This window comes from Neoarius graeffei, chromosome 7, assembly GCF_027579695.1.
Source record: "Neoarius graeffei isolate fNeoGra1 chromosome 7, fNeoGra1.pri, whole genome shotgun sequence".
Lineage (NCBI taxonomy): Eukaryota > Metazoa > Chordata > Actinopteri > Siluriformes > Ariidae > Neoarius > Neoarius graeffei.
In genome coordinates this window covers 24,929,337-24,950,568 of record NC_083575.1, presented here as the reverse complement: position 1 = coordinate 24,950,568, position 21,232 = coordinate 24,929,337, and the positions used below count along the sequence as shown (strand labels likewise).

Here is a 21,232-nt window from a genome sequence, read left to right as displayed (position 1 = left end):
AAAAGCGCTCGAGCTGTGAGATGTAGATTGGGTCCTGCGCGCGCGCAGCGCACGACCGACCGACCGACCGACGTTAGGACTCTTTCCAGATTTAACAATATCCAGGACGAGGACATGCATCCTGAAAAAGCCTGATAAAAGTCGCCGTATATGCACCTCGTGTTTTATTTCAAACCAAACAAACCCCAGTAATAAATCACTTAAGAACACGGAGACGCAAAAGAGACGCGATGCTCGGAGCTGTGAAATATGGGACAGCAGTCGGTGTGCTGTTGTTTACTGCATTGCTCCTTTTCACTGGAGCCACCGACGAGGGAATTTATACAAACCATCTTATAGTGCAATTACACCAGGGAGGGAATGAAGATGCTCACCAACTTGCACTTGAGTATGGCTTTGGGAGTGTCAGACAGGTAAGAGCTGAAAAGATTACACCACTAAACACATTCAAATAGGGTCTAATTAATAAATGCTCCAGATTGTTCAAAATGATGACAAAGACTTGTCTCAAAACTACACTGCAAAAAATTGAAAACTGAATTTGAGGGAAAAAAATTCCTTAATACTAGTGAAATTATCTTGCTGCAGGAACAGACTTGATAAGACATCTTAGAATAAGTTGGTTGCGGTCCAGAACTAGGTTTAATAATCTCAGAATTGGTGTCTTGTATTCTTGCTAGATGTTTTCACTTGCTAAGATATCATTTTTTGCAGTGTAGAGCAGCCTTTAATATCCCATGGTTTTTATACACCAAGCCTATGGCAATAAAGAAGATTTTTATTTAAACCATGCAAACATTTGAAGAGTAATTTGTTCAGTTAAAAGTTTACAGAGCCCATGGGCAATTGGCCAGCATTTGTTTTTCCTCCTTCTCAGGTGAAATGAGGCTTTGTGTTCTGGTCAGTTAAAGTTTACAAACCATGATCTCATTAGTCTGTTAGTCTTCCCACCATCAAGAGTGTTATTACAGCGCATGCAGGATTGCACCTTAACATAAAAACATCAGCAAAGCAAAGTAGGTTTATGGGAATAAAATGGACAAAAATTACACACAGGTACTTGAAATACTGTATATATATTTTTTAAACTGATTAAAGTGCATATCACGGGTAAATTCAGGAGCAAGATCAATGTAATTCTCCTATTTTATATTAAACTTTGGTCAAATATCTGTAACATTCTGCATTTTGTGCAATTTTTTTTTACCTTGCGCAATACCAGAAAAATTCAGTTGAAATCAAGCCATTTGAGGCGAATTGGTCCGCCTCTGAAAAAACTTGGCATTTCGATTTCCTGGCAAACATTCATTTTCATGACGTCATCTGTGGGACGCCTCCTTCTGAATCCTACATCAGCGCTGGTTTGTTTATGAGAAAATGACCTGGTGGTTTTCTGCAAATTTCTTCAACGTTATCACATAATTATTAAAATGGTTAATAGAGGGTGTAGCAACACCAATCTTGATGGGATTAGTACTCATCGTTTTCCAACAGACCGGACAATGAGAGAGAAATGGGAGCGCTTGGTCTACACAGGCTGTGCACTGAAACCGTGCAAAGCTCACACAGCCTGAAAGAAAGAAAGCACAACTTTATTCATCACACACTTGTGAAATTTCCTCTCTGCATTTAACCCATCTGAAGCAGTGAACACACACATACTCAGAGCAGTGGGCAGCCATGCCAACAGCGCCCGGGGAGCAGTTGGGAGTTAGGTGCCTCGCTCAAGGGCACCTCAGCCCAAGGCCGTCCCATATTAACCTAACCGCATGTCTTTGAACTGTGGGGGAAACCGGAGCACCCGGAGGAAATTTACCCTTCTGGATGAGTGTGTAAAGGGACATACTTTCATATAAAAAAAACTGAATTTGGTCCAGGATATGCACTTTAAAGTTGTATTGCATTTCCAAAAACACGTTTGTCTCAAACAAACAAACAAAATCATGACAGCTTTCCATTTCACTTTCCAATTAGTCTTGTGCAGGTACAGATGTTGATAACACGTTTTCCTTACATATACTGTATACCACACGCTTAAAATGACCAATGGATTCATATTCATGTACTGTATATGCATGTATAGCAGTCAAGAACCTGCAAAGAAATCTCCATTAAATCAGTGTAAAATCAGTGTCACTGCAATAGCCATAGTCCAGAACTAAATAGTACATTACGACATCAGAAAATGCCCAGTCACATGTGCAGGATTTGAGTTATACAGTTCAATATGAATATCTGCACTCTTAGAAAATAAAGTATTGTACCTTTGGGGGGGGTCGGGGGCACGGTGGTGTAGTGGTTAGTGCTGTTGCCTCACAGCAAGAAGGTCCGGGTTCGAGCCCCGTGGCCGGCGAGGGCCTTTCTGTGCGGAGTTTGCATGTTCTCCCCGTGTCCGCGTGGGTTTCCTCCGGGTGCTCCGGTTTCCCCCACAGTCCAAAGACATGCAGGTTAGGTTAACTGGTGACTCTAAATTGACCGTAGGTGTGAGTGTGAGTGGTTGTCTGTGTCTATGTGTCAGCCCTGTGATGACGTGGCGACTTGTCCAGGGTGTACCCCGCCTTTCGCCCGTAGTCAGCTGGGATAGGCTCCAGCTTGCCTGCGACCCTGTAGAACAGGATAAAGCGGCTAGAGATAATGAGATGAGATGAGACCTTTAGGGGTACACCGGCTCGTGACTGGGGCACTACCCTCTAAGGTTTAATTCTAATTTGTGCTCTTTATATACAGCTTGGGAACATACGGTAAATGCACCGTTTAGGCCCTTAAAAGGTACACATATGCCGCTTTTCCACTACAAACGCGGCTGAGTTGGGCTGAGCCGTGCCGTGCTGAGTCGGGCTGAGCGGGGCTGTTGGAGTTGCATTTCGACTACAACCGCGCTGAACCGTGCTGGCTGGAAGTGGGTGGACACATTGGGTGGAGTTAGCGAAAGTGGGTGGACGTCACGTGATGTCGTTAAGCAGTGCAAACAGTGACATCAGTGAGCTTTTAAGCGGTAGTCTCACGACCCGGATAGTAAACAATAAACATGGACATGGAGTCGTTAGTGTTGCTGGTCTTGGTGCTGTGGCTTGTTGTCACCGACAACGCCAACAGATACTGGCAAGAGCGTATAGATGAGGCGAGGTGCATAAAGGCTTCAGAAATTCTCGTAATTCGTAATTCTTCTTCTTCCGGGTTTGCGGTGTTTACAGATCCCAGCGCGCTCACGGGGCGTGTGTGGGCATGTGAGGACACTCCTCCTCACCAATCAGTGCACAGGGGAGTGTCTGCTCACGCCCCTAGCCTCACTCAGCTCGGTTTGGCTCGCTTCAGCCCCACTCCAAAACTGTGCGAGTTTTAGGGGCTAAGCAGGGCTGAAGCGAGCTGAGTCGTGCTGGTTTTTGGTAGTCGAAACGCGAGCCGTGTCGGGCTGAAGTGAGCTGAAGCGAGCTGAAGTGAGCTGAAAAAGGGTAGTGGAAAAGGGCCAATAGTTACCTTGAGGTCCGATAATGAGCCCTAGGGGGTATATTAGTGCAAATTGTACATTGGGGGACAGAAATGGGGTCCTACTGTAGCCCTATTTCTGACAGTGTGTTGAGTAAGAAACAGAGGGTTTTGTCCTGATAATAGAAAATACGACCGCTCATTCACATTACAATAAAGTAAATCCATTGCTAGTCATCCATTTCTGAAGCATATTGACCTCCTGTATCATGCCACTTATTTATTCAGTCCTCATAAATTGAGTTTAGGAGTGAATGGAGGACATTATTAATGTTACGATGAGTTTGGTCAAATGTCAAAATATGAGCTGCGTGTGTGTGTGTGTGTGTGTGTGTGTGTGTGTGTGTGTGTGTGAGCGCGCAGTGGACTGTTACAATATCTAATGGTGTGGAAAGCAGGACTTGTCCGGTCAGGCATTCAAGATTTCCTCTGATTGTAGCCTATTTAGGAGATCTGACAAAATCTCACAAACTGTATCACAGAAATTATGCAGCGATCCAAGTTTGTAATTGTGCCCTTAGTACTTTGTGTCACTCCCGTGTACATTTTAATCTGTAAACCGGACATCTTGAGTTGACATTATGTTTCACACTCAGATGTGTACTCATCTATCTATCTATCTATCTATCTATCTATCTATCTATCTATCTATCTATCTATCTATCTATCTATCTGCACACACATACACACACACACACACACACACACACACACACACACACACACACACACACACACACACAAATAGGGTTGTCCTACTTATCAGTCTCGGGCCTTTTTTAACATTAGGTCTGGTTGTCAGTATGCAAATGCTAATAATATTTCGTCTTTTTGCAGTAACACACTATTATACATCGTCAAAAACTTTGGATACATAAAGGTCATTTATTCTGCTCAATCCAGTGACCTTGGATAAACCTTTAATTAAACATTATGAACATATTTCTTCTGTATTTATGGCCACTAATTTGTGCTCGACCATATACACCTTCGTTTTTTTGTTTTTTTGTTTTAATAGAACCTCATACAAGCTGTTTGTCTTTTCTTCAAGCTTCCCTTTGGTGAGAGACTTTTTCATTTTTACCCCCGGGACACTCCTAAAGCAAAGAGGAAACGCAGCCTTCGTCGCCGCCAGCATCTGGATAAGGACCGACGGGTAAGCCTACAGTTTCAGTGTTTAGTTCCCATAGAAACCGACCCAGTTCCAGTCCCTGGAAAACAATAGTTAATAGGGGAGGGTGATGCAGCCTAAAAATTAGATCACAGTGTTTTCAAAGGTCTTAATAATAATAATAATATTCATCTCAACATATTGCACGTAGTAGTATTAAAGAGGACGGGAGAGCATTATAGCTTGTTAAAGAGTATTTTTGTCTGTTTATTTAAATACAAATCAACGTATATGGATGTCTGTGCTGTTTATCGATACTTATCATCAGAGCCAAACCCAAGGCTGGGGCTCATCCTGGAGGAGTTTAAATATCCATTTATATTTTGTTCAGTGTGATACAAAGTCCTCCAGTTAGTATAAGCTGTATCTTTTGTGCAATGTAAATAATTTGATAGGTAATGTGTGTAAAAATGAACTTAGTCATTCTTAATAGGAAACATAAAACTTCACAGAGCACAGGTACAGTTTGTAACTGAGAAACAGTTAAAGCAAGTAGCATCAGTCAGCTTTCTGTTCGGAAAAAAACACATGACATATTGCACAGCCTTGCTGGAGAGGTGGATGGCTGGCTTTTTGATTTTTGGTGAATAGGCAGGGTGGCGGAAATAAAAACAGATGTTTCTGCTGTATACAGAGACACAGTTAACTGTCATTATACACCGAATCACTTCTTTGCATCTTGTTGCGTACTTATACTACTTTTCTCAAATAATTATTTACTTTCCCTTTTGCCTCTGACCTGACAGAACTCATGAATTCTGCTGCTTCCGTCTTTACTGTACATAGTCATTCATAAGTGTCGATTTATGCAAATTGCTATGTTAGATGCACACGTGGCCTTCAGGATAGACTGAGGCTCATCATCATACACATGTGAATAAGAATGAATGTAGTGTTTATGCAGCTATTCGGTGAGAATTCCGGCAGAAGCGATGCATTTATCAGCAAATTTACACACAAGACAGGATCGGCATGAAAGGGCACAATTTCCAAACACATTTCCAAGCTTTTTTTTTTTTTTTTCATCTCTCTTAACATTTTGTACATGATAAACCTTGAAGACTTAACGGGAAGATAAATGTTTTAACACTGTTAAGTTTATGAGCAGCTTTTTAAGTTGGTGGTCTCTGATTTTATAAGCATTTTAGGCTACCCCAAAATATATAAATTAAAAAAAAAAAAAGCCTTGTCACATACAGTGGTGCTTGAAAGTTTGTGAACCCTTTAGGATTTTCTGTATTTCTGTATAAATATGACCTAAAACATTATCAGATTTTCACACAAGTCCTAAAAGTAGATAAAGAGAACCCAGTTAAACAAATGAGACAAAAATGTTATACTTGGTCATTTATTTATTGAAGAAAATGATCCAATATTACATATTTGTGAGTGGCAAAAGTATGTGAACCTTTGCTTTCAGTATCTGGTGTGACCCCCTTGTGCAGCAATAACTGCAACTAATGTTTCCGGTAACTATTGATCAGTCCTGCACACCGGCTTGGAGGAATTTTAGCCCGTTCCTCCGTACAGAACAGCTTCAACTCTGGGATGTTGGTGGGTTTCCTCACATGAACTGCTTGCTTCAGGTCCTTCCACAACATTTCGATTGGATTAAGGTCAGGACTTTGACTTGGCCATTCCAAAACATTAACTTTATTCTTCTTTAACCATTCTTTGGTAGAACGACTTGTGCGCTTAGGGTCGTTGTCTTGCTGCATGACCCACCTTCTCTTGAGATTCAGTTCATGGACAGATGTCCTGACACTTTCCTTTAGAATTCGCTGGTATAATTCAGAATTCATTGTTAAATCAACGATGGCAAGCTGTCCTGGCCCAGATGCAGCAAAACAGGCCCAAACCATGATACTACCACCACCATGTTTCACAGATGGGATAAGGTTCTTCTGCTGGAATGCAGTGTTTTCCTTTCTCCAAACATAACGCTTCTCATTTAAACCAAAAAGTTCTATTTTGGTCTCATCTGTCCATAAAACATTTTTCCAATAGCCTTCTGGCTTGTCCACGTGATCTTTAGCAAACTGCAGATGAGCAGCAATGTTCTTTTTGGAGAGCAGTGGCTTTCTCCTTGCAACCCTGCCATGCACATCATTTTTGTTCAGTGTTCTCCTGATGGTGGACTCATGAACATTAACATTAGCCAATGTGAGAGAGGCCTTCAGTTGCTTAGAAGTTACCCTGGGGTCCTTTGTGACCTTGCCGACTATTACACGCCTTGCTCTTGGAGTGATCTTTGTTGGTTGACCACTCCTGGGGAGGGTAACAATGGTCTTGAATTTCCTCCATTTGTACACAATCTGTCTGACTGTGGATTGGTGGAGTCCAAACTCTTTAGAGATGGATTTGTAAACTTTTCCAGCCTGAAGGGCATCAACAATGCTTTTTCTGAGGTCCTCAGAAATCTCCTTTGTTCGTGCCATGATGCACTTCCACAAACATGTGTTGTGAAGATCAGACTTTTATAGATCCCTGTTCTTTAAATAAAACAGGGTGCCCACTCACACCTGATTGTCATCCCATTGATTGAAAACACCCGACTCTAATTTCACCTTCAAATTAACTGCTAATCCTAGAGGTTCGCATACTTTTGCCACTCACAGCTATGTAATATTGGATCATTTTCCTCAGAAAATAAGTGACCAAGTATAATATTTTTGTCTCATTTGTTTAACTGGGTTCTCTTTATCTACTTTTCAGACTTGTGTGAAAATCTGATGATGTTTTAGGTCATATTTATGCAGAAATATAGAAAATTCTAAAGGGTTCACAAACTTTCAAGCACTACTGCAGCAAGAAAAGTACTTGGAAAACACTAACGACATAGCTGAGAGGGAAATACAAACCTTTCATGACGTGATCACTGCAAACTTGAGTATGCTTCGACTCGGCTCCCTTCGATTTCAGTGAGAGGTTCAAAAGCCACCTTTCTCGACGTCTTTTTGTGAAATCCTGTGTTCATTCACTTTTTTTTATTAGTTCATGGGGAACCCTGAAGAAACTTTTATCAGTTTCACGGTTTGATCGATTTGAACAACCTCAAACAACGCAAGCGTAAGGCATTTTAATGCGAGCAATGCACCTTCTCCGTACAAATGCTTTGTCAGCTGAGCTTTGGTTGACCACCAGCTAAAGGTTTGAATAAATAATGAGGCGGCTGTGACATCACGTGAAACCCAGGAATACCCCTGTACCTTCATGCATTTATCCACCAATCAAGTGTCAGAAGCTCGCTGATCCTGGGCAGTGGCAAGATTGGAAAAACATCACCTGGTCTGATCTTTTCTTCAATCTTCAACTGTCAGGTTATGGTGTCCACTGTAGCCTCAGATTCCTGTTCCTGGCTGAAGAGAGTGCAACACAATGCTGTCTTCTTCTCTAGCCCGTCCGCCTGAATGTTCAATATGTCGTGATGATTTTCTGCTCACCACGGATGCAAAGAGTAGCTATTTGAGTTACTCTTCCCATCTTGTTAAGTCAAACCAGTATGCCTGTTCTTATCCCTGCTCACTGGATTTTTTTCACACCATTCTGTGTACACTTTACACAGATCCCCAGAGATTTTCAGCAGTCACTGAAATACTCAAATCAGACCCGTCTGGTACAAACAACCATCCCAAAGTCACTGAGATCACATTTGAATATGAGCTGAAGCTCGTGACCTGCATCTGCATTATGCATGATGTTACGCATAATGCTGCGACATGATTGGTTGATTGGATAATTGCGTGAATGAGCAGGAGCACGAGTGATCCTATTAACATGGATTTGTTCTGTAAAAAAATATTGTGAATAAAGGAATTCGTTATGCTATAACGAAGCGTTATTTCACTTTTTAAACTGATTTGAACAGTAGAGGTGATGATGCAGGAAGACAGAGTTGGTATCTCTTTTATGGAAATGCTGTTAAAATGAACATATAAAACCCTACTGCAGTGTTTTAAAGTGATATTCGTATTTTGCACCATGAGTGTTTAAAGTGAAACTAGCAATGCTTTAAACAGCTGTGTTTGAAATCCAAAATGATCATTAGGTTTATTAGCTTCTCAACCATTACTGTGTCAGGCATCAATAAATGTTAAGCAAAGGAACATTCAGACTTGTGCTGGTTAGCTTTTCAGCAATCAATGAAAGGACGTAGACGAGCTTTTTCAAGTCTTAAACTGTATTCAAGTGTTGTTACAGAGTGCCTCATATTGATCCTGTGCTCCTGTTTTCCTACTTCGGCTCAGTTCATGCTCGCTGCCCAAGCTGCTGGCTGTTTACACTGAGACAATCCTAGTGTTTGCTATGCTCTCCATCCTCTTTATCTGTTCCTTTTCTGTCCTTTTAGGCTGCTGAGTAACTGCCTCATTATAGGCGAAACACGACCTTTTACCTATCACGCCTCCAGAGTATGGCCTTATGTGTAGAAAAAACAATTTATCGTCCAGTCATTTGATTTTATGTTTTGGTTGTTTAATTCATTGGTTTGGAAGGCCTGATTTCAAATATTGGTTGAGAAGGTCTTGGACACGATTTTGAACAGCAGCGGTGACTACCAGAGATCAGAAAAGCTCATGTCAATATTGTCCTATAGCTTCTATAGCAGTGGCGTGCACAGATAGACACGAGGTGGTGCTCAAGCACCTGCCCCTCTGCCCTCGGTCCAAAAAAGTGCCCTTTTTAATTTTTTTTTTTTTTTACAGTTTACTGAGGCCGATGTCGACATGATCTTTTAGAAAAGCCGCGGCATTAAAAGCGTGTGTGAAAATAATGTCCTGATGTGTGCCCCCTCCGCACACACACCGGACCTCTGTCTCTCTTGCTCTGTCACGTGAACAAGTGTGCAGTGCATTCAATGTGAGGTTGCAGCAGCATAGCGTCCTGGAAGCCACGGCCTTGTCGTAGCGCAGACAACACATCGGGCAGTCAGTCAGCTCTTCCCCTGCCCCACCAGCCAGGTAACACATGAATCGAGTGAAAATGTATTGTTTGCCCTCTAAGCCCAAGCTGTAATTATTTTATCGTGAAGTAGCCCGTCGCATACAGAAACAACTGCACATAAGTATTATATTTTTTGCTAGACCATTTTCAGATTTAGGAAAACAAAAATTTCTTTTTCTATTTTGTTCAACTAGAGATTCCTGGCAAAGTCAAAAAGCCTTGATGTAATAAATTAACTAGCCTGGCTAACGTGACTTCAAAGCTCTCCGAGCATTTGGTCTGGCCAAGCTATTAAGCCCAACCGTTTCCCAGAGCCCGTGGTTGACCCGCCTCCCTGAAATGCCTCAGTTTGCTACTGGTCGAAGCCAGAAAAGGCTGTGATGAAGCTTAAACCAATCACATCACTCTTTCCTCTGACGTATGTGACGTGACGGGGCTAACTGGTAGATTAAACTCTTACTGAAGCCGGTCGGGAGCAAGGCGAAAACGTCCTTCCTTTCAATAAATACCTCCAGGGCTGCTCTTTGCTCCGTTTTCAATGAGAACTTCCCGTTGAATGCTTTCAATACAGCATCTACCGCTGTGTTAAAGGCTTGCCGCTGCTCCATGTTCGTGATGTGAATGAAGCGCTTCCGGCATAGATTCTGTAAACAATCTATGGCTTCCGGTCGCAGTTCTACTATGTCAGTGCCTTGAACACGCCTCTACCCAGGGCCGTTGGAGATGCTCAAAGTTGATTGGTTCCCGATTTTTTGGGAGCTTGGAAATGCTGTAGATAGCCTGCCTGGCCAGACTAAGCTCTGAACAGGCCCTCGTGTTGCGTCACGCTTAGGATGGGCGGGCCCAGGCTATAAATTAACATTAAGAGCACTTGCCCCCCAAAATGTCTGTGCACGCCACTGTTCTATAGCATGCACCACAGGAGCAGAAGTACTTGGCCTAACAGATAGATCAATGAGGATGATTATATGTGTTGTGATGAGGCACAGATCACAGCAAGAAGGTTCTGGGTTCGAGCTCAGTGGCCGAAGAGGCCTTTCTGTGTGGAGTTTGCATGTTCTCCCTGTGTCTGCTCGGGTTTCCTCCGGGTGCTCCGGTTTCCCCCACAGTCCAAAGACATGCAGGTTAGGCTAATTGGTGGCTCTAAATTGACCGTAGGTGTGAATGTGAGTGTGAATGGTTGTTTGTCTCCATCCTTGACTTGCAAGTGACGTCAAAGCAAAACAGAAACCCGGATGTTGGTGGATGTACAAATGCGGGAGTCAAGCGACATTCCATACAAAAATAGTCACGCGTGCACAACTCTCTTTGTTTTTCCGCTGCTTTAAGCGTTCTTTTAGCGATGCCATATCTTTGTGCTGTATACGGTTGTGGGCACAACAGTACTTGTAACCGTGGCATGTTCTGAGCTTTCTCGATAATATCATGGAAGAATTTTATTTCGTGTTGCTAGAATTTTGCTATAAAATGAGTGTTCTCTTGCCGTGGTTCACTCGGTCGTTGTTATAATTTTAACATGTATTACCATTTCGCTTCTAGGAGCGTTGGCAAAATTATACGATAGAAACAATCCAGACTGGGCGTCCACTCAGAAAATGGGCTGTGTTTCATCCAAGGACGGACTTGATTCTTCGGCAGCCAAACCAGATAGAACGCGATATCTGGGTACTCGATGGTCGGTAGAAGCGTCTTATCTTCAGAAAAGTCTGACTTTTTTAAATCATATGGTTCAAAACCACACATATCTATCTTCTCTTTGCATCGAACTTTTGCTCAACCGTTCAAATACTGAGAAAAACATAATACTGAGAAAATTCAGCACTGTTTACAGATAGGCTTTCAGCGGCTGCCATCCTAGTTGCTTCGTATATCCACCATCATGGTGGACGCTCATGACGTAGCACATTTTGATCACGTGATTGCAAGTCATCTATTGCTGTGCTCACATGTATACCGGTACAAAAGTGGTATAACTGTATCGATACAAAGTATACCGGTACAGTTTAGTGCATCTGTCCACACTAGCGAGAAATGTTTGCGGTTTTCTTTCACGGTAGTTGAAATGCGCGTGCGTGAAATGTTTCCGTGGTTACCGAGTAACTTCCTTCCGAGAATATATCTCATCTCATTATCTCTAGCCGCTTTATCCTTCTACAGGGTCGCAGGCAAGCTGGAGCCTATCCCAGCTGACTACGGGTGAAAGGCGGGGTACACCCTGGACAAGTCGCCAGGTCATCACAGGGCTGACACATAGACACAGACAACCATTCACACTCACATTCACACCTACGGTCAATTTAGAGTCACCAGTTAACCTAACCTGCATGTCTTTGGACTGTGGGGGAAACCGGAGCACCCGGAGGAAACCCACACGGACACGGGGAGAACATGCAAACTCCACACAGAAAGGCCCTCGCCGGCCCCGGGGCTCGAACCCAGGACCTTCTTGCTGTGAGGCGACAGCGCTAACCACTACACCACCGTGCCGCCTCCGAGAATATATGGCATCCGTTATTTCGAGATCTCAAGAAAACAAAACAATTATTCCGTGATCTCAGCTGGATCACTGTATCTCCGTCGGTAGAGACGAAGCCGGGCCAGTCTTCTGCGGAGGTGCCGCGGACTAATTTTGAAATTATCCCTTATTAAAAGACTTAATGCAATCTCTCCCTGTGTCAACCCCTGATCAAAATATTGCCTTATTAGGTGATCGATTATTCCAGACATTCTAATGACCAAAGTTGCGTCTATACAGAATGAGAAATAGCCCCAAAGTCAGCATATCACAAGCCTCTTGGCACACCTGAATGAACCATTTCTCAGCTGTTTACTCGAGATCATGAAATAATTGTTTTGTTTTCTCGAGATCTCGAAATAACGGTTTTGTTTTCTCGAGATCTCGAATTAGTTGTGTTGTTTTCTCAAGATCCTGAATTAATTATGTCGTTATCTCTGGATAACAAGGTGAATTTAAAAAAAGGGATTATATGAAGGGCCTCTCTCGGCTTCCGTACGGATGAAACAACGTGTGTGTGCTTTTTGTTGTCGATGTACAGTCTGTATTTCTGGTGGTCATTTATTCAGTCGAATCGTATAAAACGTGCGAGGCAGTTGAGAAAGAAACAAAGAAAACGAATCTCCGTTCTTCACTATTTTATTCAGCGAAGACATCGATTGAGGTGTGTAACTTTGCGCATGCGCATTATATTTGTATCGATACAGAGCCGCTTCATCTGTCCACACTACAGCGAAGCGCTACAGTACTGATACTGTACCGGTACGAAACCCATACATTTGTGGGTTTCGTACCGATACAGTTATACCGCTACAGTACCGGTATAGTTGCTAGTGTGGACAGGTGTTGCGGTACAAAAGTAGTTTCGTATCGGTACAAAATCCCTAGTGTGGACAGGGTATATGTGTCAGCCCTGCGGTGATGTGGTAACTTGTCTATAGTCATAGACTTGTCCATACACCGCCTCTCACCCATAGTCAGCTGGGATAGGCTCCAGCTTGCCCTCAACCCTGCACAGGATAAGTGGTTACAGATAATGGATGGATGGATCTAGGCTGTGTGCATTCTTTTAGCAATTTTGCTTATGTTGTGCTGATAACTCAGTCAGCAGCTGCATACTACAAACCACCTGTTGATGTATTTAGAATGATTGCGGAGCTATAATTAAATCTTGGGAAACTCTGAGGATGAACCTTTTGTTGCTTTCGATATGCTTTTCAGGCAAGAAGATTTTCTATTAATTTAAACAAGCCTGTGGTCAGCGCATACACAGTGCATAGACTATTAAAGGAGAACTGAAGTCATTTTTAAACATGCTTTATTTCTTCATTAACATGTTATTCAATTATGTTTTCGGTTTTAGTAACCTTATATCGTGGCACGCATTGGCAACTAATTGCAATTAAATATTATACTTATCGGCCTATTCGGTTTTTAGTCATGTTGAATTTAGTTCGTCTGGTCCACGGTGGGCGTCGCTTATCTGCGCGATCTTCACCAGACTTGTGCGAGACTTCGAAACGGGAAGTGTCAGCCAGGTGTCAGTGCCACCATTTTGAAAACTGTTTTCCAAATGAAATATTGCACAAAAACGAGTTTAAATGACGATTACTGCCTACTTTTTTCAAACTTTCCTGATTGCTATCAAAACAAACAAAACTTCCGGCTTGATTACGTCAGCATTTGAAAGAGGGCACGCGCGTCTTTTGACAACGTTGGCAGATGTTGGTCTCTTTGATTTCCGCTGTACGTTTTACTTCCGTCCTACGACGTCTCGCACAGGTCTCGACGAATCTCGTTTACGGCCATTGCTTTGACATATGGACTGATATATTACAGAGCATATTTCAAACACTCATAACTTGCTATAGCAGTGACAAAATAGCTATCAAAAATGCATTCCTATATTTAATAAAATGAGATAAACAGAATTTTGAGAATAAAAAATTTGCCTTCAGTTCCCCTTTAATACAACCCCGATTCCAAAAAAGTTGGGACAAAGTACAAATTGTAAATAAAAACGGAATGCAATAATGTGGAAGTTTCAAAATTCCATATTTTATTCAGAATAGAACATAGATGACATATCAAATGTTTAAATTGAGAAAATGTATCATTTAAAGAGAAAAATTAGGTGATTTTAAATTTCATGACAACACCACATCTCAAAAAAGTTGGGACAAGGCCATGTTTACCACTGTGAGACATCCCCTTTTCTCTTTACAACAGTCTGTAAACGTCTGGGGACTGAGGAGACAAGTTGCTCAAGTTTAGGGATAGGAATGTTAACCCATTCTTGTCTAATGTAGGATTCTAGTTGCTCAACTGTCTTAGGTCTTTTTTGTCGTATCTTCCATTTTATGATGCGCCAAATGTTTTCTATGGGTGAAAGATCTGGACTGCAGGCTGGCCAGTTCAGTACCCGGACCCTTCTTCTATGCAGCCATGATGCTGTAATTGATGCAGTATGTGGTTTGGCATTGTCATGTTGGAAAATGCAAGGTCTTCCCTGAAAGAGACGTCGTCTGGATGGGAGCATATGTTGCTCTAGAACCTGGACATACCTTTCAGCATTGATGGTGTCTTTTCAGATGTGTAAGCTGCCCATGCTACACGCACTAATGCAACCCCATACCATCAGAGATGCAGGCTTCTGAACTGAGCGCTGATAACAACTTGGGTCGTCCTTCTCCTCTTTAGTCCGAATGGCACGGCGTCCCTGATTTCCATAAAAAACTTCAAATTTTGATTCGTCTGACCACAGAACAGTTTTCCACTTTGCCACAGTCCATTTTAAATGAGCCTTGGCCCAGAGAAGACGTCTGCGCTTCTGGATCATGTTTAGATACGGCTTCTTCTTTGAACTATAGAGTTTTAGCTGGCAACGGCGGATGGCACGGTGAATTGTGTTCACAGATAATGTTCTCTGGAAATATTCCTGAGCCCATTTTGTGAGTTCCAATACAGAAGCATGCCTGTATGTGATGCAGTGCCGTCTAAGGGCCCGAAGATCACGGGCACCCAGTATGGTTTTCCGGCCTTGACCCTTACGCACAGAGATTCTTCCAGATTCTCTGAATCTTTTGATGATATTATGCACTGTAGATGATGATATGTTCAAATTCTTTGCAATTTTACACTGTCGAACTCCTTTCTGATATTGCTCCACTATTTGTCGGCGCAGAATTAGGGGGATTGGTGATCCTCTTCCCATCTTTACTTCTGAGAGATGCTGTCGCTCCAAGATGCTCTTTTTATACCCAGTCATGTTAATGACCTATTGCCAATTGACCTAATGAGTTGCAATTTGGTCCTCCAGCTGTTCCTTTTTTGTACCTTTAACTCTTCCAGCCTCTTATTGCCCCTGTCCCAACTTTTTTGAGATGTGTTGCTGTCATGAAATTTCAAATGAGCCAATATTTGGCATGAAATTTCAAAATGTCTCACTTTCGACATTTGATATGTTGTCTATGTTCTATTGTGAATACAATATCAGTTTTTGAGATTTGTAAATTATTGCATTCCGTTTTTATTTACAATTTGTACTTTGTCCCAACTTTTTTGGAATCGGGGTTGTAGAATGATAAATGTGTAAACGGAATCCTCATGAATTCACAGACGAAATGTTGAAAGAGAATGATTTCAGAAAATGTCAGTGTTGACGATTTTTTTTGTATCGTGTGTCTCAGGTTAAAAAAGTGATTGTACAGGAGGGATTCGAACGTCAGAAGAGAGGCTATCGAGACATCAGTGACTTTGACATCGGTTTGAATGATCCACTTTTTAACAAGCAGTGGTACCTTGTGAGTAATTCCAACATTTATTGGCCTCATGCATTTATGCCTGACCTTCAGTACCATAGCTGTTCATGGCACATTAATCAGAACAGCTGATACTCATTGATGAATTTAAATGATTTTTCTCTTTGGTAATCAATGTCAACCATAATCCTCGAGCCAGCATCTTCAAAACGCCTTCTCTATTCCTCCATGGCTTTATCATCCTTGGGAACTATGTCTGCTTTATGAAAACAGAATATCACCTTTATCGAGCTTGTCAGTTTTAAATGTTTCCCAGCGCCACTCTATTATCCGTGACCTTTATTTTGCCCTGCGCCATTATTGGGGTTGTGACTAATTTTATAATGTCCACACACCTGTGGTGTCCAGCTCATACAAACAGGTCCATATTGTGTTGTTGATTAGATAAATACAGGGCAGGCAGACGGCACTCCCGGGCTGGACCTCAACGTGGCTGAGGCTTGGAAAATGGGCTACACTGGAAAAGGAGTGACCATCGCCATCATGGATGATGGTATATGAACTTTAAACGCATCTCCCATTTTAATTAATTTACTTATATCTACTGTTCTTATGACATACCTATGAATAACCTATTTTGCTTATATATTAATTTATACCACTGATAAAGCATATGTTTTGCTATTTTGACAGGTATCGATTATTTACACCCAGACCTTGCATCCAATTATGTAAGTATACGTAATCCTGTTTTGCATGCTGTAAGGTCGCAAGGGACGTAACCGAATAGGAAACATTATTTTTATTTAGCTTTTTTTTTTATTTTATTTGTTATTATTTGTATATTATTATTCAGCTTTTTTGGGGATCAACTTTATTTTATTTTGAGCCCAAACCAGTTTTCCATGCGACATTTGAGAGATGTCCTTTGGAAATCCTCAGAATATAAGACATAGCATAAAGAAAAATGAACTCAAACTATACACAAACTGCCGCAGCATTGCGGAGACCAAATAGAAGAAATTGCAAGGAGGATAAAAGAGGAAAGGAGGAGAGGAAAGGGGAAAAATTCAGCAACAGCAGAAAAAAAAAACACAAGCACCTGATAATTAGGACAATTTTACACATACAGTGTCCTACAAAAGTATTCATCCCCCTTGGTGTTTGTCCTGTTTTGTTGCATTACAAGCTGGAATTAAAATGGATTTTTGGGGGTTAGCACCATTTGATTTACACAACATGCCTACCACTTTAAAGGTAACATTATTGTTTGATTGTGACACAAACAATAACTAAGATGAAAAAACAGAAATCTGGAGTGTGCATAGGTATTTGCCCCCCAAAGTCAATACTTTGTAGAGCCACCTTTTGCTGCAATTACAGCTGCAAGTCTCTTGTGGTATGTCTCTATTAGCTTAGCACATCTAGCCACTGGGATTTTTGCCCATTCCTCAAGGCAAAACTGCTCCAACTCCTTCAAGTTAGATGGGTTGCGTTGGTGTGCAGCAATCTTCAAGTTATGCCACAGAGTCTCAATTGGATTGAGGTCTGGGCTTTGACTAGGCCAAGACATTTAAAGGTTTCCCTTTAAACCGCTCCAGTGTAGCTTTAGCAGTCTGTTTAGGGTCACTGTCGTGCTGGAACGTGAACCTTTGTCCCAGTCTCAAACCTCTGGCTGATTCAAACAGGTTTTCCTCCAGAATTGCCCTGTATTTAGTGCCATCCATCTTTCCTTCAGTCCTGACCAGCTTTCCTGTTCCTGCAGATGAAAAACATCCCCACAGCATGATGCTGCCGCCACCATGCTTCACTGTAGGAATGGTGTTCTCAGGGTGTTGGGTTTGCGCCACATATGGCATTCCCCATGATGGCCAAAAAGATCAATTTTCGTCTCATCTGACCATAGAATCTCCTTCCATGTATTTGGGGAGTCTGCCACATGCTGTTGGGCAAACTCCAAATGTGTTTTCTTAAGCAATAACTTTTTTCTGGCCACTCTTCCATAAAGCCCCACTCTGTGGAGTATATGGCTTAACGTGGTCCTATGGACAGATACTCCCATCTCTGCTGTAGATCTTTGCAGCTCCTTCAGTGTTATCTTTGGTGTCTTTGTTGCATCTCTGATTAATGCCCTCCTTGCCTGGTCTGTGAGTTTTGGTGGGCGGCCTTCTCTTGTCAGGTTTGTAGCGGTGCCATATTCTTTCCATTTTGCTATAATGGATTTAATGGTGCTCCGTGGGATATTCAAAGTTTGGGATAGTTTTATAAACCAACCCTGATCTATACTGTACTTCTCCACAACTTTGTCTCTGACCTGTTTGGAGGCTCCTTGGTTTTCATGTTGCTTGCTTAGTAGTGTTGCAGAGTCAGGGTCCTTCCAGAACAGGTTGATTTATACAGACACCATGTGACTGATCATGTGACACTTTGATTACACACAGGTGGATCTTAATCAACTAATTACGTGACTTATGAAGTGAATTGGTTGGAGCAGCTCTTATTTAGGGGTTTCATACAAAAGGGGGTGAATACCTATGCACACTCCAGATTTCTGTTTTTTCATCTTAATTACTGTTTGTGTCACAATAAAAAAAAAAACATGCACCTTTAAAGTGGTAGACATGTTATGTAAATGAAATGGTGCTAACCCCCCAAAAAAAAACCAACCAACCAACCAACCAACCAACCAACCAACCAACCAACCAACCAAACAAACATTTTACTTCCAGCTTGTAATGCGACAAAATAGGACAGACACCAAGGGGGATGAATACTTTTGCAAGACACTGTACATGTACATACTTGCACACATAAATACAAAGATTTTATCTAACATTCAGTCACAGCACACAACACAGTCAGTCAGGAGCGGTTACAGGAGCTGGTTGATTATTTAGAAATGCAATAAGGGCATCCCAAACCTCTATAGTGTCAGCAAGTGCCTTATTTATCACTGTGTGAGATCTCTCTATAATGGCTGTGTATCTGGCGTAATTAAGCCACCTTTGCACTGATGGAGCATTTTGGGTAAACCAAAAATGTATTATAGCATCTAGCTGAGACTGGGGACGTAACAGGTTTTACTTTCATGCAGGCATGAGCAGGTGATCAGATACGACACTCACGGGACAAAGAAAGGCCATGTTTGTTAACGTGATAATTTTATAGCATTCATTCATCCTTAGTAACTGCCTGGGCAGAGTCATGGTTTAAATTAGGTGATTATTTTGTTTATATTTTAAGAACTAGAACCAAATAAATTTGATAGAAAATATCATGATAAAATGAAAAATAATATCTGTGTGAGACGGATAAAAAAAAAAATACTATCCTGCCTACATCTCTAGTCGAGACCGATTATGAACTGGAGTGATGTAGCTAAGGTTGAGGAACTGTCTTATACCCCTTTTCCACCAAATCAGTTCCAGGGCTGGTTCGGGGCCAGTGCTGGTGCTGGTTCACAACTCGTTCAACTTGCGAGCCAGCTGAGAACCAGTTTGCTTTTCCATAGCCCGCGGTGCTAAGGGAAGCCATGTCATTACATCGCTGTATACGTCAGTTACGTCGCTGTATACGTCAGTTACATCGCTGCGTTTGCATAAACCTTGGCGCGAACATCGAAGCAGCAACAACACGGAGAAGAAGAAGCAGCAACAACAACAACAACAATAATGGATGACTTCGCGTTTGTACAGCTGCTGCTTCTTGTCGCTTAAAAATGGCGACCTTTCGCGGTCTTGCTATTGTTGTTGGTCTTAACAACTCCGCCCCCCCGCTGACGTAGCGGTTCTTTCCACTGGCCCAGCAAAGAGTTGGCGCTAGCCTGGAACTGGTTTTTTTGGCCCCAGAGCCAGTTCTTTGTCAGTGGAAACAGAAAACCCGGTTCCAAACGAAGCACTGGCCCCGAACCAGCCCTGGAACTGCTTTGGTGGAAAAGGGGCAAGAGTCAGAATTTGCACACTATGGGTGTTTTTTTTTTCTTCCAGCATTTTCCAGTGTTTCTTGTGGCATAGTAGCAGGGGTCATGGCTAATCAGATTAAAATCAACAAAATCACTAAATAATTAAATAAATCAATAAATCATTCCGGGCGGCATGGCGGTGTAGTGGTTAGCGATGCCGCCTCACAGCAAGAAGGTCCGGGTTCGAGCCCCGTGGCCGAAGAGGCCTTTCTGTGTGGAGTTTGCATGTTCTCCCCGTGTCCGTGTGGGTTTCCTCCGGGTGCTCCGGTTTCCCCCACAGTCCAAAGACATGCAGATTAGATTAACTGGTGGCTCTAAATTGACCGTAGGTGTGAATGTGAGTGTGAATGGTTGTCTGTGTCTATGTGTCAGCCCTGTGATGACCTGGCGACTTGTCCAGGGTGTACCCCGCCTTTCGCCCGTAGTCAGCTGGGATAGGCTCCAGCTTGCCTGCGACCCTGTAGAACAGGATAAAGCGGCTAGAGATAATGAGATGAGATGAATAAATTATTCCAGTTTAAGCTACATACTATACAGACCTCGTCATTATATCACACCCTCTCGTGTAGTCATTTTATTTTCTCCTGTAGATGGATCGGTGTGTACTGTAATATTTCTGCCAAATCAGCTATTCTGGGTAACTCTAAATCATACAGGCAGTGTTACTGCGGGTTTTTTTTTTTTCTTTAATGAGCTGCTGAAATTATAGACACTGCAGCATTATCTTTAAGGCAAATCAATTCTAGCACGATACTCTTAATATAGGTCGGGAGTTTGTTCATCAGAAAGCGTATTTGTTTTTCGTACTAAAAACTAGAATCCGATTTGCAACAAGTGTTTCATATTTTATTATTTTCTTGGATTTTATGCTATTCCTGAACGTCTGTGAAAGACATCGCAGTCATTTTACTCCAAACGTTACGTCTAAGTGATTTTAATCATTTCACCTGGAAAGTCTTTCTCTGCTTTTCCAACTAATAACCTTTAGCTTTAATGGAAAATGTCTACCTGTTCATTAATATTCATAAGCAGACCTCTGATGGATATAAATATTCATTAGTTGAGACGCTTCCAGTGCTCCGCTAATGTGATGCAGGAAGAAGAGGAGCAAAAGACTTCTTTAATAACAAGACGTTTCAGAGTAATGAATTTATAGAGCAGTTTATTAACAATAGCCTACATTATTGTAGGATTCAGGACCCAGTGAGGTGGAACAGCTAATAGCGTTGTCACTGAAAGGAAACCATTTTGCATGATGTTTTTTTGAAATGAGTCTTTTATAACCTGTCTCTGTGTCCAACCTGAGATAATAATAATAATAATAATAATAATAATAATAATAGGCGGCACAGTGGTGTAGTGGTTAGCGCTGTCGCCTCACAGCAAGAAGGTCCTGG

The 21,232-nt window shown here is 42.0% G+C and overlaps 1 protein-coding gene across 1 annotated transcript in view; it reads left to right on the top strand.

Moving 5' to 3' along the window:
* The first annotated feature begins 230 nt into the window (after positions 1-230).
* The window catches only part of pcsk2 (proprotein convertase subtilisin/kexin type 2), a 99,259-nt gene continuing 78,257 nt past the window's right edge, over positions 231-21,232 (top strand). The window contains exons 1-5 of the mRNA XM_060924619.1: positions 231-413; positions 4,538-4,642; positions 15,803-15,916; positions 16,319-16,427; positions 16,568-16,605. Coding sequence (XP_060780602.1) covers positions 231-413; positions 4,538-4,642; positions 15,803-15,916; positions 16,319-16,427; positions 16,568-16,605 — 549 coding nt within the window. The remainder of the gene's footprint in view (positions 414-4,537; positions 4,643-15,802; positions 15,917-16,318; positions 16,428-16,567; positions 16,606-21,232) is intronic.